Here is a 13,864-nt window from a genome sequence, read left to right on the forward strand (position 1 = left end):
GCATTGAACCTTATGGTAAAATTTCATAGAGATCCATTCACTTAAACTAAAGTTATTGTGCGAAAACCCATGTGTCTTCGGACAACAACAATGCCGGACAACGACGACAATGCCAATGTCATACCAATATACGACCGCGAAAATTTTGTGCGGTCGTATAAAAAGTGATAAAAAATTTCAAATTCATTCAACATATTGAAAAAATCAAAATATCAGCAAATAGAAAGATGGTGTCTGACAGATCTGGAAAGTGTTCATACTTTACATCTCATTACTATCAAGCTGCTGACCAAATATAAAGTCATTCTTTTAAGTTGTACAAGTGTGATGCAGAAATGTATGCTAATTCAACATACTGAAAAATATTGTATATTAGCTATAAAAGACCCTGCATGACAAAATTTGAAACAATTCAGAAGAGAACGACAAGTCTGATTTATGTTAAAAACAATAAACGAATAACAACAGACAACAACTACTGGATTCCAGATTCCTGACTTGTTAAAGGCATATAAAGACAGTGGCAAGGTTAAACATGCTTATTGAGTGCTTGACTCTTACCTGAATAGGGCTTGTATCTAGCTTTGCTACGTTCGTTGCTGGCGATACAAAATAAAGAGCTGTGCCCATGAGGGTTTGATATGCCCGTCACTTTTTCAACGAATAAAGTTCCATAACTCCTCAATGTCATTTCAGAAATTTATAAAAAAAATAAAGGGAGGTTATTTTAATAGATATAAACCAGTCATCAAAGTTTCATGAAAACTGCTCAAAGCACTTTTGAGTTATTGTCCAAAAACTGGAAAATCCCATAACATGGAAACATAAAATCCAAAATTTATAAAAATCGAAAGGGAGCTTACGTCAATAGATATAAACAATTCACCAAAGTTTCATGCAACCTGGTTAAAGTGTTTTTGAGTTATTGTCCAACGTTGACGAAAGACGAACGGACATCAGTATACCATAATAAGTCCTGCAAACGGGCGTATAAAATTTAGAGCTTGAAATACTCAGGATTTTTTCCAATTAGACGGAGAAGAATAAACAACAAATTAAATTAATTTGTAATTTTATTTAAAGAGTAAGTAGCATACTTGTCATGAAGATAGTATAAAGAGTAATGACAAAGTACATCTAACAAGGTACTAGTACTACATGGCTACTAGTTCTTTTCTAAAGACAGTTACAAGTCACAAAAACATTTGTTGATATATTTACAAGTTATATTTTCCAAAATAAAAAAAAAAAGTGTTTTTATATGTACTTATCAATACATACAACTTAAATTACAAATACAGCAACAGTATAGCCATACTATATTTTCTAATTAAGTAATTTCTTGTAACAAATAATTTGTTAATATTATTTCCTTGAAAAGGGAAATTTATTTTGACAAAATTTGAAAGAAATTTAACCTATAACTGTCACTTAAAATACACTAAATATTAAGTTACTTGTACATATATTGCACCAAATACACTAGAGAATGTTCAGTGCTGTAAAAAATTGTTCATTCATAAATACTGATACAGAAATGTTTTTAATTTCTTAATCAAACTGATCCACATTCTATATAACAGATCTGTTGTAGTCTATTGACAAAATAAATTTTGCTGATTTTGTTTTATTTCATATGATATTGAAGATATTTAAACATAGAATATTTCTTTTAAAAAAAAAGACAAAAATTCACTTATAACCAGGCTTCGAATCCATGGTAGTTTTACATATTTTAAGTTCGAATCCATGGTAGTTTTACATATTTTAAGTTATCTCCCCTTAAACTACTTCTTAGGTTTTGACAAGGGAGACAAATTAGTTTCTTATCATGCATACACATCATGGAAGTTAGCTCATCCTGAAATTATTTAACAATTCAAACAAAATATCTATAAAATAAACAAACAAACAAGAACTCTAAACAACATTTCCATTCAATGGAATGTAAAATTAAAAATAAATTTAAAAAATTCCAGGAATGACTGCATACTTGGACTATATAACAATTTAGAATATCCCAGATAATTATGATCATGACATTAAAAAAGTAATGATTATTCTTTAAATATTTAAATAAGTATAAGAAAACCTCTTGTGATATAAAACATTTGAAAAATTCTAATAAATACTGCAATTATATCAAATAAATGTATTTTATGTATGTGACTAGAGTCATTGTTAAAGGTGAAAAACCTCTGCCACATTCTCTCCACATCTTCTATGGTCCCTTTGTAGATGTTACACATTGATTACTTTGTTAATGTTTATATAATATTTATTTGTATTATAAAATACAAAAAAAGGTTGTGATATTTTTCAGTTTAATAACATGTATATACAAATAAATGTATTATAAACACAAAGAAAGTGTTGTTGAATTCATGTAAGCTACATAAAAAACTGTTTCTCATAATAGTTCTTAGGTGAGGAAGGCTGAATGTACTTAACCATATGCACCTAAACATGAACATGTTATAGCAACTAATAACATTTGAGAAAAATCAACAATTGATGGCTGATTTTATGAGCATTAACAAATAAAAAATACATGTAATATATAGCTTAAATTAAACATAGTGTGGCAACTGGAATATTAAGGATCTTATTTCTTTTCTTGAGAGCATCAAACTACATGTACTGGCAAGTAACCTCATTATGAAAGCACTTGTTTGGTATTACATTGTGTGCAAGACTGTTTAAAAGCTTTTATAGAAAGGATAGCATTCTTTCAAAATAGAAATAAAGGCCCTTTGCAATACTCTGTATAATAATCAAATATTCAAATTTATTTGGTTTAAAACAACAATCATAAAATAAGAATCCACTTTTTATTTTGTACATAGAAATTTGTATTACCTTTTGTTCACTAGTAATTTATGCTATTGCAATAATTATCAACAGCCAATCACATTATGTTCACTAGCAGTTGAAGAAGTTACAATTAATAGTGATGGCCAATCAAATCATGGAAGACAAAAAATGATTGTTGAAGAAGTTACAATTAATAGTGATAGCCAATCAAATCATGGAAGACAAAGAATGATTGTTGAAGAAGTTACAATTAATAGTGATAGCCAATCAAATCATTGAAGACAAAGAATGAATGCAGTATTTTCAATAACTAATAAACAATTCATAATTCAACTAACAAATAATCAAACTTTGTGCTAATTATAGACTGAAAATTCTGTGGAATATAATAAACAACTTCATAATTAGTCCAAATAATTATGACGTCTTGAAAGGCTGTTTAATTTTTTTGCTTTGACGCCTTCCTGCAGAAAGGCATCCAAGCAAAAAAATAAAAAAGCCTTTCAAGACGTCATAATTATTTGGACTACTTCATAATATACAACTATATATATATATATACAAGCATGTAATACTGGTTTATAATCCTGATAATATTTAAATATTTATTTTTGGTTAAATGAGAAACTTTCTTATTACTGAAGCTTACAAACTTACTGTTCATGAATGTCTTTTTATATTAAATGGTTTAAGAAATGAAAGCCCCAAAATTGCTGCCATATCTATTTTAAAATACTCCTTAAAGTAGTACATGTGTAATCATTAGATCACAAGACCATGACAAGGATACATAGCACAGTGCATGTAAACAGAAGTTCAACTTGAGAGACATCAATGTAAAACATTTGCAAAATTTGCTTCGACACTTGAGCAAATGAATGGTGGGAAAATAATTAATACTAGAAAAATTGCATCATTTTATATGTTGTTCTAAACTTTAGCAAGCTGATCCAGAAGCCATTCTTCTGTTAATTCTTCTGTACTTCTTATATCATAAGTCTGAAATAAATATTATAACTTGAAAATTATTGATGTTTAAACATTAAGCTTATGATAAACAATAGTTTTTGAGTTAATACTGTGTCACACCACATTTGTCTGTATAAGGTAAAATATTTTCTAGGTCTGATAGCATTTCTTGACCTACCTGAAGGTCAATATTCTAAGTTATATGGTATGTTACTGACCCCTTACGGATCTAAAGAGGGTTAGTAAAATCCAAAGGAGGTGATGCCGAAGGCCGAATATCCTATTTATTTTACTAATCCTCTATGGATCCGTAGGGGGTCAGTAGTGAACCGTATAACGAATTTATCGCACACAGGACTTTTCCTGCTAAGTTATGTATAAAAATAAGCAATGAAATACAATAACATTAATCGATGACGTCACCATTAATAGTAAATGTGATGTCATGAACCCCATATGAAATCTACTGACCCCATATGGATCCAAAGGGGATCACTACGTGATGGTGTTAATCCAATCATAACGTCATAATTTATTTGAGGTATTTAATGAGAGGGGTCTGTTTTTTTACATTGCTGGATGGTGTCAACATTGTTGTGTTTATTGTACTAAATGTTTGTCATTATAAAATAACATAAAAGTAATTAAAAGTCAAACTTCAGGGAATTTATTGTTATTATTATTTTTTTTCATTAAACTGGAATATGTGCCATCAACATGCTGTGTAAATGTATACTATGCCAAGTACTTAAACAGTTGTAAGGCACTGCGGATTCACTTACTTTCGGGGTTACCAATTTTCGCTGATTGAGGAAAAATTAAATTTATATGGATATTTGATTTCGTGGTTTAGCCAATCTTCTTTAAAGCTTATCTCTTGTCGTGAAATAGCCTTTTTGTGCTGATGAGTCGTAAAGCCATTACCAATCAATCATTCAATCTTACAAGCTTATTGAAAATTTATGCTTTGTTGAATATTTAAATATGTGGTTAATCTATACCCAGGAAATCAATGAAAAATTGGTATTCCTCACTTAATAATGAATCCTGCAGTAATATGACATCTTCATGAAAATAATGAATTTTGTTTTACAGTGCAGAATAATGTTTGAGTTAGTATAAAATCATTTTCCACTTATTTCTGTTAATAAACATGAACTGCTATCAATGATTCTGCTCCTATTACAGACCACCACTTTAAATGGATAAGGAAGACAGAATGACCTACATGAACTATACATTTAAAGCCAGTTAACAGATGAGGATCCAGGGTATTGAAAGGGGGGCAAACTAGGCAACATTTAGAGTAGGACAGTAAAAAGTGTATGCATTAACAATAAATGTAGCTCCGTAAGGGGCCCAGGCCCCTGCCCCTGCCCCCCTAAATCCACCTCTGGTTAAGTTAATATAAGTATTACTTTAGTTAGACCAGTCTGTTGTATAAGAGCATGTAAGGATCCTGAGTACATCATTTGTTGTTCTGGTTTACATCCTGAAAAATAAAATTAAATTGTAACATGTTATATACACCTGTATCAAGTTATAAGGGCAAGAAGAAAAAAAAAACCTGTTTTTTGTTACACATCTGAAAATTGGTTAGGGTTGGTTTATCAGGTTTAAAAAATATTTGATTCAAGTGTAAATATAAAAGACAAAGGATAGCTAAGAAATCAGGATTAAGATTTGAAGTAAGGATATAACTACTAGAGACTTTTGACAGAATTTACCATAAACATTTATTTGCCATGGAATACCGTAAGATATGTTTTTAATCTTTGGTAAAACTGCACAACTCTACTGAAACTTCAAAAATATATATCCTAACACTGTATGAAAGTCAACTACAATTTGATTGGCTTACACAGAGATACTACTGCAACTGTCATTTTCGCAGTAATGGCAGAGATAAGAAAATTGTATTTTTGAGATGATAAAAAAAAAACCAAACATTTTCTTTATCTTAAAACTTAAAAGAACACCACACACAAACAAGTGTTTTTCATTTATCCCAACAACATGTCTGGAGCTTTTTAGTTTACAGTTTCAATATCATCAATCATATTTTTGTAAATTCCTTGAAATTTTGCCTTATATCTACTTTGCTTCTTAAAGCTAAATTTTATTGTCTTCAAAGTGTGATGTTCTAAAATGATATGTGATAGGCGGCACTCATACAGCCTGTTCCTGATGAAGCTTAATCCAAAAAAGTGCTTTGGTGTTATTTTCATTTAAATAAAAATTAAATTTATCATGAAACGTGAATTTGTGTAACCTTAATAAATAACGAGAAATCAATTTGGAAACATTTAAAATTATGAATAATATTTCTGAAAGGGGACAAATAACTTTTTTATATGAGCAAAAATGACTTTTGACAAAGGAATGTGTACCTACCTGCTGGACTACTGAATATAAAACATAGAGGATAAGACACTCTACCATCACTGTGTTGTCTTACATAACTGACAACTAAATAGCGAGGTTGACATTCTGGAAGCTCTGCTTGTAGTTCATCTATTGTACAATCCTAAAAATATGACATTTTAATTAAGATACAAAATTAAAGACAAAATACAGTGAAACCTGGGTTAACTATACACCTCAGGAACTAGATATGTTATTTAGATAAGAAAAAACCCTAACATTTTCTGTAATCTAATTAGTCTAGTGTCCCCCATGTTGCACATATTTTATCTGTCCTAAGTCAAAGGGGAAATATCTTATAGAAATGGAGACTTGAAAGCAAATGCAATGCAATTTACGATATAATTAATATTTCCAAGGGGCATAATTATATAACTTGTTAAAAATATTTGATCAGCACTTATTTTCGAATTTGTCAGAGACATATGATATAAACATTTGATATAATTAACATAAAAATCTGGCAAGAATTGTACACATGAAAGCGCTAACAATTGCAATTTTCCATATAATCAATATTTCCAATCTCTTTTAAAAATAATTGATTGGCACTGGTTTTCGAACTTGTCTGAGACATTGCTGATATAAACCCATGATAAAAGTTCATAAAAATCTAGTAAGAATTGTACACATGAGAGGGCTTACACTGCAATTTCCATATAATTAATATTTCCAAGGGCATAACTCTTTTAAAAATAATTGATTGGCACTGACTTTTGAAATTGTCTAAAACATTGTTAATATAAATCTATGATATGTTTCATAAAAATCTGGCAATCATCTATGATATGTTTCATAAAAATCTGGCAAGAATTGTACAACGATGCAATTTTCCATATAATTATTGTTTCAAAGGGAATTAACTCTTTTAAAAATAGTTCTTCTGCACTGATTTTCGAACTTGTCCAAGACATTGCTGATATAAATATATGATATAAGTATAAAAAAAATCTGGCAAGAATTGTACACGTGAGAGCGCTGACAAGACTGGATGGACAGACGCACCGATGGACGCCCGGTATTTCTATGTCCCCTGCAATGCATCACACACAGGGGACAATAATTAGTTTTGACTTAAACAAAAAAAAAAGGGGGAGGGGAAAAAAAAATAGCTCCTCAGTCCCTGCAAATGTACAGGTTACAAGGTTACAAATGGTAAACTTTTTAAGAGTACAATGTGTTTGTTCAAACAGGTACACTGTATCTAATTAAAACACTTAATTTTTAAAAAGTTTAGTTATTGCGAAACAATTTCAAAAATCAAATGAGTTTTTGCTTTTCTGGCATAATGGCATTATGCTATTATTAATATAAGCCATGAAATTCTATATTTGCCATTCTACACAACTTTTCAAATCAGGTAGATATATGCTAAAATTATCTCCAATAAGATTTTCCTCAAAATTCACGAAAAGTGTTTAATGTTTATAAAGTCAAAATAAATTTACAATAATTTATGTTATAATAAATGTACATATTTCTAAAATAAATACCTGGTTAAAAATTCTATATTTTTTTGGTATTAATTAAATAGGGAATAAAGTTTAGTTTTGATCTAAATGAACAATGGATTATAAGATTTAAGACCGATACAATATTGTATGTATTAAGCAGCTTTACTACCTTATTTGGACAATGGTCTGTTGTTTATAAATATGATAAACAATTGAATGATTGAAGATTTTCTCAAGATTCAAGATTTAAAAATATCAACTGTACAACCATCTAAAATGGTTTCAAATCATTACCTCATATTCTTCTTCTAACACTACTCCCTTTTCTTTATCTATTTTTACTAAAAGAAAATAAGGAAATGTAACAGAAATGTGTAAAACCAAACAAAAACATGAATATGGAAAATTATCAATAATCAAAGTGTGGTTCACTTGATCTCAGATCTTCATTGGCTAAAATTCAAATATGTCGTCAAATTAAATTTCATTCCTCTAATTTTGCTATCATAACATTATAAAAAATGTGACCATGCCAGATGACATCTCATAGAAAGATCTTTTTGCAAAAATTTACAATCTAAGAAACAGAATTTGTTACCCTACTCATCATGCTCATGAAATATGATATTTCTTGCACTCAAAACAGCATATATAATGCTCTGCAAGCCTCAGGTTTTCAATTTAAAATTTAACTGTCTCAATGGAGAAATCAATACAGTGTTACAATCTATATCTTTTTTTTTTTATAACCATGTAAAAAGTATGTGTAAAAAAGGAATCATATAATGAGGGACATCATATCTTAAATCTCTTTTTTACATTCAAACAGAGAATAAGCTTTACAGGTTCCCAGTAGCTAATGCTACTGAAAATTTGACTGGGCCCCTAATTTTTTACAGAATATCCTGTATGGTCAATACAAAATTTTCACATTTTGTCAGTTTTGCCCCTGGAGTGAAATTTTAAAGCTCATTCCCTGTTCAAAGCTTTCAATATCTATCTGTTACAGTTTACTTAGTTATTTTACATTACATAAGCTAACCATGTTTACAATCCAACACCTAGAAAAAGCACTTCCATAAAACCCAGAAAAGCTTTTTGTCAACTTTTCAATTCAAAATAACAAATTCATCTTTGCAGATTAATTTTCAAATCATCTTCATATGTACACACAAAACAGTTAACATTTTCTCAATAAGCGGTAATATAATTTACAATTTTCAATTTACTTCATATTTCATGTAACTCTAGTCTATCTACTTTTGTACATGTTAATTTTATATTCATTTCATGGAAAACTTCAATAATAAATTATATCTAAGAAACTTACACAAAAGTGCTGCTATATTTTTCTCTTTTCTAAAACGAAATTTTTTCAATCTAGAAGTAACTTCAGGATCAATATCACAAACCTGGACATTCTGTGCCTACAATATAAAATACAGCAGTGTATTTGTTCTTTTTCAATTTGTTCATATAAAATTTACTTCTTAAAATGCATTGCTAAAAAAATTGAATTTACCAGGCAAGAAAGTGCACTTGACTTCTTTTAAACTATCACAAAAAAAATTATATATTGTACATTGTAGTTTACTTTATAAAAATAAGAGGATATAGTATAATTGCCAATGAGACAACTCTCCACAAGAGACCAAATGACACAGAAATTAACAACTATAGGTCACCGTACAGCCTTCAACAATTAGCAAAACCAATACTGCATAGTCAGCTATAAAAGGCCCAGAAATGACAAATGTAAAACAATTCAAACGAGAAAACAAACAGCCTAATTTATGTACAAAATAATGAATGAAAAACAAATATGATACACAGAAACAAATGACCACTGACTTGGGACAGGCACACACAGAATGTGGCGGGGTTAAACGTGTTAACGGGCACCGAACCCTCCCCCTAACCTGGGACAGTGGTGTAACAGTACAACATAAGAACAAACTAAAACTGGACAAAGTGATTCCCCGGCACTACACTCTGAAGTAACTGTATTATAACAAAGTCAATGTAGGACTTTCTTTGAGATATTATTGTGTCTGGGAGACACAAATGATGCCCCCGCAGATGCAAAGTGCTATTTTAAAATACACAAAGTTGAGCATGGAAGCACATAGCTCTATCGTTCACTGTAGGAGGAGTTATCTGGAAATGCTATGCACCTCTTATGCAAGTATATACTCCAAAAATGACAAAGTCCAACTATTCCCAAAAGAGCAAATATCAATAAAAATCAAAACCCTGACCACATGCACACCTTTAATATACATGTATGTACAAACAGCCAGCAAAGTGAAAACTTCCTAGCATTCAAACTGTAGAAGTTATCCGGAAACGCTATGCACCTCTTATGCAAGTAAATACTCCAAAAAATGACAAAGTTCAACTATCTCCCAAAAGAGCAAAAGCAAATATCAATAAAAATCAAAACCCTGACCACATGCACACCTGCAGTATATGTACAAACAGCCAGCAAAGTTAAAACTTCCTAGGATTCAAACTGTAGGAGGAGTTATCTGGAATAGCTATATACACATAATGGGACGGACAGACAGACAGGGGTAAAACAATATGCCCCGCAACTGAAAGTTACGGGGGCATAAAATTCAGTTGAAAAAGGCTTAACTCATCAGATGGATACAAACAGAAATACATATAACAAAAACACAGTGTGGACGTGGCAGGGTACTTATACATCCCATCAACAAAAAGACACTAGCCTCCGTGTGCAGGAGTTTCTCCCTGCATTGAAGACCCATTGGTGGCCTTCGGCTGTTGTCTGCTCTATGGTCGGGTTGTTGTCTCTTTGACACATTCCCCATTTCCATTCTCAATTTTAATTTTACTAAGTACAGATCTGAGAGTACTCCCAGTTACTGACAGCTAGTTCAAAGCCAATAGGTGCGGGAGTTTCTCGCTGCATTGAAGACCCATTGGTGGCCTTCGGCTGTTGTCTGCTCTATGGTCGGGTTGTTGTCTCTTTGACACATTCCCCATTTCCATTCTCAATTTTAATTTTACTAAGTACAGATCTGAGAGTACTCCCAGTTACTGACAGCTAGTTCAAAGCCAATAACAACTAATAAAAAAATCATGCATCTAAGACTAAAATATCAATCAGTACACATCCAACATCCAATGGATTTAGTGTAAAGACGTCATTAACAGTCGGAGAAAAAACATAACCTTGTGCAATGCTTAGATACAGGTATTGACAGATTGTAGAGCCATGAATGTGTATATGTATATAAAAATAATATTTAGTTTGATTTTAATTTACTGATTACAAAATCAATATTAATACCAATAAAAACAATATTCAAAGATCTAATTACAGTGATGAATTGGTAACCTTTTAGAATAAGTTTATTTAAAGGATCAATAAGTTTACCTGGATCATGTCTAAATTCCCGGGCTTGGTAAACAACATCTCCATATCAACATTTACCAGGCTTTGAGAATATCATTTAAAAAATGGTACATATTCATTTGTACTTATTTGATGTACAATGTTATTTAACTATGACTTAAGGTAAAATGCAATGAGATTATAATAAACAATGAATTCAATTAATGTATAAATAAGTTTGTTTAATGAATTAATAAAGTTTTTATCTAAAATATAGAATCACCATGATGAAGTAGAAATTCGATTTTACATTAAACCAATCACTTTAGGCACAGCACTTCATTTGCAAATGCAGCAAAGGTATAAAGGATACTTTAATGTGAATATAATAATTAATCATTTAAAAAGCACAAACTCTATGCTTATACTTTGTCTGAGTTTTAGACGATCCCAGTTGACTAATTGACAGACTTTAGGTAAAATACAAAATAAATATGCAATGATATTAAAAAAAAAAAAAAAAATTCAGCATCAAGTTCATTTTTTTTTGTATAAAATAAGTTTTATAGTAAATAAAACATAAATACATTGTAAGAAGAAATTTGGATTCACATTGAAATAATTATTTTGATATTTTTTTGCAAATTCAGCAACATTTAAAGGATACTTTTATGTGAAATATAACATTTAATCATTTATAATCATTAAATAGTCTAAACTTTCTTTTAATACTTTGTCTGGGCTGACATTATAGTAGTCCGAGATGACTTTATTGTTTGTCTGAGTTGTCTCTGAGTCGACTTGTTTCATATTCGTCTCATGTGCATCTACCTCATTTATCAAAAAGATCCATAAAACTGTCTCCCAGTATGCATCTGATGATTTGTTGTTTTATGAAGAACTACTTTCCCAATTAAAATATTGTTTTTTTAATTGCAAAACAATGACTAGGGTTTTCTGTATATATCAATCAAAGCTTTGTGCATCTTGGTTTATAACTTCACAGAACCTATTAACCTATCTCAAAACTGATATTCAGTAAAACGACCACACTTTGTAGAACAATGTACATTATACAAATTTCATTTTATGAATGAGTTATGTCTGTTAACCAGCATAACTGATGTCATTGAATAATCAACTCTTACTGTGGCATAATAAATTGTGCATTGTTACATGTACATTTGAAATGTACAGAGAAATACAGGAATGTGAGAGTCGTATTGAGTAAGAAAGTAAGTAAATTTGATTTAGAGTCGGACAAGATATGTACAAATTAACATAGTAACTTTTTGGACATTAATTGGATTCATTGTTACATTTTTTTTTATTTAGAATTACTTTTAATGACAGTTGATTGTAATTCAGGTAGGCTGATTAGGTATAGATGAGATAAGATTTATAAAGTCTTTTATTTCCAATAGAGGGCGCATTATGGGCATAATCAGTACAATGATTTTTTTATACTAAGTATAATTATGATGTCTTTGATCTCACTGATTGTTGTATTAATTGTAGTTGGTGGATCAATAATAGACGACTGTGCGAGGGCTTCATAGCCAGTCACCCCCTAGTAGTAGTAGTAGTAGAGGATTATGAATGAAAATAACATTTTCCTAAGGCCATTGAAAAATGAATGTTGGTTTCCTCTAACATGTGAAAATTATCAAGGCCTGGCAAGCAGGAAAAACTTTACATGCATATTGTGGTATTATCTATGTGGAACAAAAGGAATGAGAATCTGATCAATGTTGAAACACTTTTAAGAGATTATCAGACAATTTTGAAAAGCATCATTGAAAATTTTCAATAGAAACCAGAATAACAATTTTTTTTTCATCTGCAAGAAAAAAAAAGAGAAAAAAAAAAGAATTGACCCGAAGGGTAAAAACAGACCGGGCAGGATTAGGGGAAACCAACAATCATTTTTGCATGGCGTTTAAAAATAAACTAGTCAGCTTGGAATGAATAAAATCAAAGATGTACAAATTGTACAACATGAAATTGAAAAGTTAAGGTATATTTAAAAAAAACTGTAGCAATTCATACATCCTTTTTCAATTTTGTTTGTTGAATTTTCATCAAAAAGTTACTAGACATGTTTTTCCAGGTGTCAAAATCAAGGTTTGGAGACATGTCCAAGAGTATGGTTTGGTGAGAGCATTTTTTATATAATATTTCAATTCAGTGCTCTTTAAAATAATAGTGTTAATACATAACTGGTTTATGATGCAAAGTTCAAGTTGGATCTTGTTATAAATATCTGTTGAAATTGATTTACATTATACAACTTAAAATAAAAAGCAGGGCGAACAGACCAAGGGCAAACAGGTATATGGGAAAACAGGTACTAGGGGGAAAGTGAATCAGGGCTAGAGGACCCAGATTCAGTTCTGTAGAGTTCTTAACCGACTTTAGTCTTTAATGATTTTATATTTGAAAAAAACAAATAATAAGTATTATAATAGTTCATGGTATTACCTTTTCATACGCAAATTGAAAGAAGGAAAGAAACCATTAAATATCAACTGATATACTTATAGTTTGTACAGTCTTTTCTTTTCAATTATAAAAACAATTACAAAGCAAATAAAAGAGGATTCCAACCCTTGAAAATCCGCCCCTTTCATGCCAGGCTAATTTTTTCTGAACAAATCCAATAAAAAGCATTATAAGGTGTAGATCGGGAGTTATTCAAGTCAAATTAATATTTGATATGCTATGCCAACTTATAAACGAGTGAAATCTAATGGGATTCGTTTATTTCTTACCATTTTAGTTTAGCAGAAGGCGGAAGTAAATAAAAGAAGTTTCGGAAGTCCTCGTAAAAATGTAAGATATG

The 13,864-nt window shown here is 30.4% G+C and overlaps 1 protein-coding gene across 1 annotated transcript; it reads right to left on the bottom strand.

Annotated features, from left to right (window-relative positions):
• Nucleotides 1–1,060: 1,060 nt before the first annotated feature.
• LOC127698766 (glia maturation factor beta-like) lies at nucleotides 1,061–13,846 on the bottom strand. The gene is made up of 6 exons (XM_052202436.1): nucleotides 13,794–13,846; nucleotides 8,992–9,088; nucleotides 7,956–8,002; nucleotides 6,178–6,310; nucleotides 5,202–5,275; nucleotides 1,061–3,813 (listed from the first exon to the last, which is right to left on the bottom strand). Exons 1-6 carry the CDS (start codon nucleotides 13,794–13,796, stop codon nucleotides 3,745–3,747), a joined length of 423 nt encoding a protein of 140 aa, XP_052058396.1. The 5' UTR covers nucleotides 13,797–13,846; the 3' UTR covers nucleotides 1,061–3,744.
• Nucleotides 13,847–13,864: the final 18 nt, after the last annotated feature.

The sequence above is a fragment of the Mytilus californianus genome, unplaced genomic scaffold (genome assembly GCF_021869535.1).
Source record: "Mytilus californianus isolate M0D057914Y unplaced genomic scaffold, xbMytCali1.0.p SCAF_4, whole genome shotgun sequence".
In the NCBI taxonomy this organism is placed as follows: Eukaryota; Metazoa; Mollusca; class Bivalvia; order Mytilida; family Mytilidae; genus Mytilus; species Mytilus californianus.

Excerpts from the sequence above, each read along its gene's own strand:
- LOC127698766 (XM_052202436.1), bottom strand. Across the intron at positions 8,003-8,991 it reads AAATATAGCAGCACTTTTGT|TAAAAATAGATAAAGAAAAG; the intron begins GTAAGTTTCTTA and ends ATTTTCTTTTAG. Across the intron at positions 6,311-7,955 it reads TGTTAGAAGAAGAATATGAG|GATTGTACAATAGATGAACT; the intron begins GTAATGATTTGA and ends TCATATTTTTAG.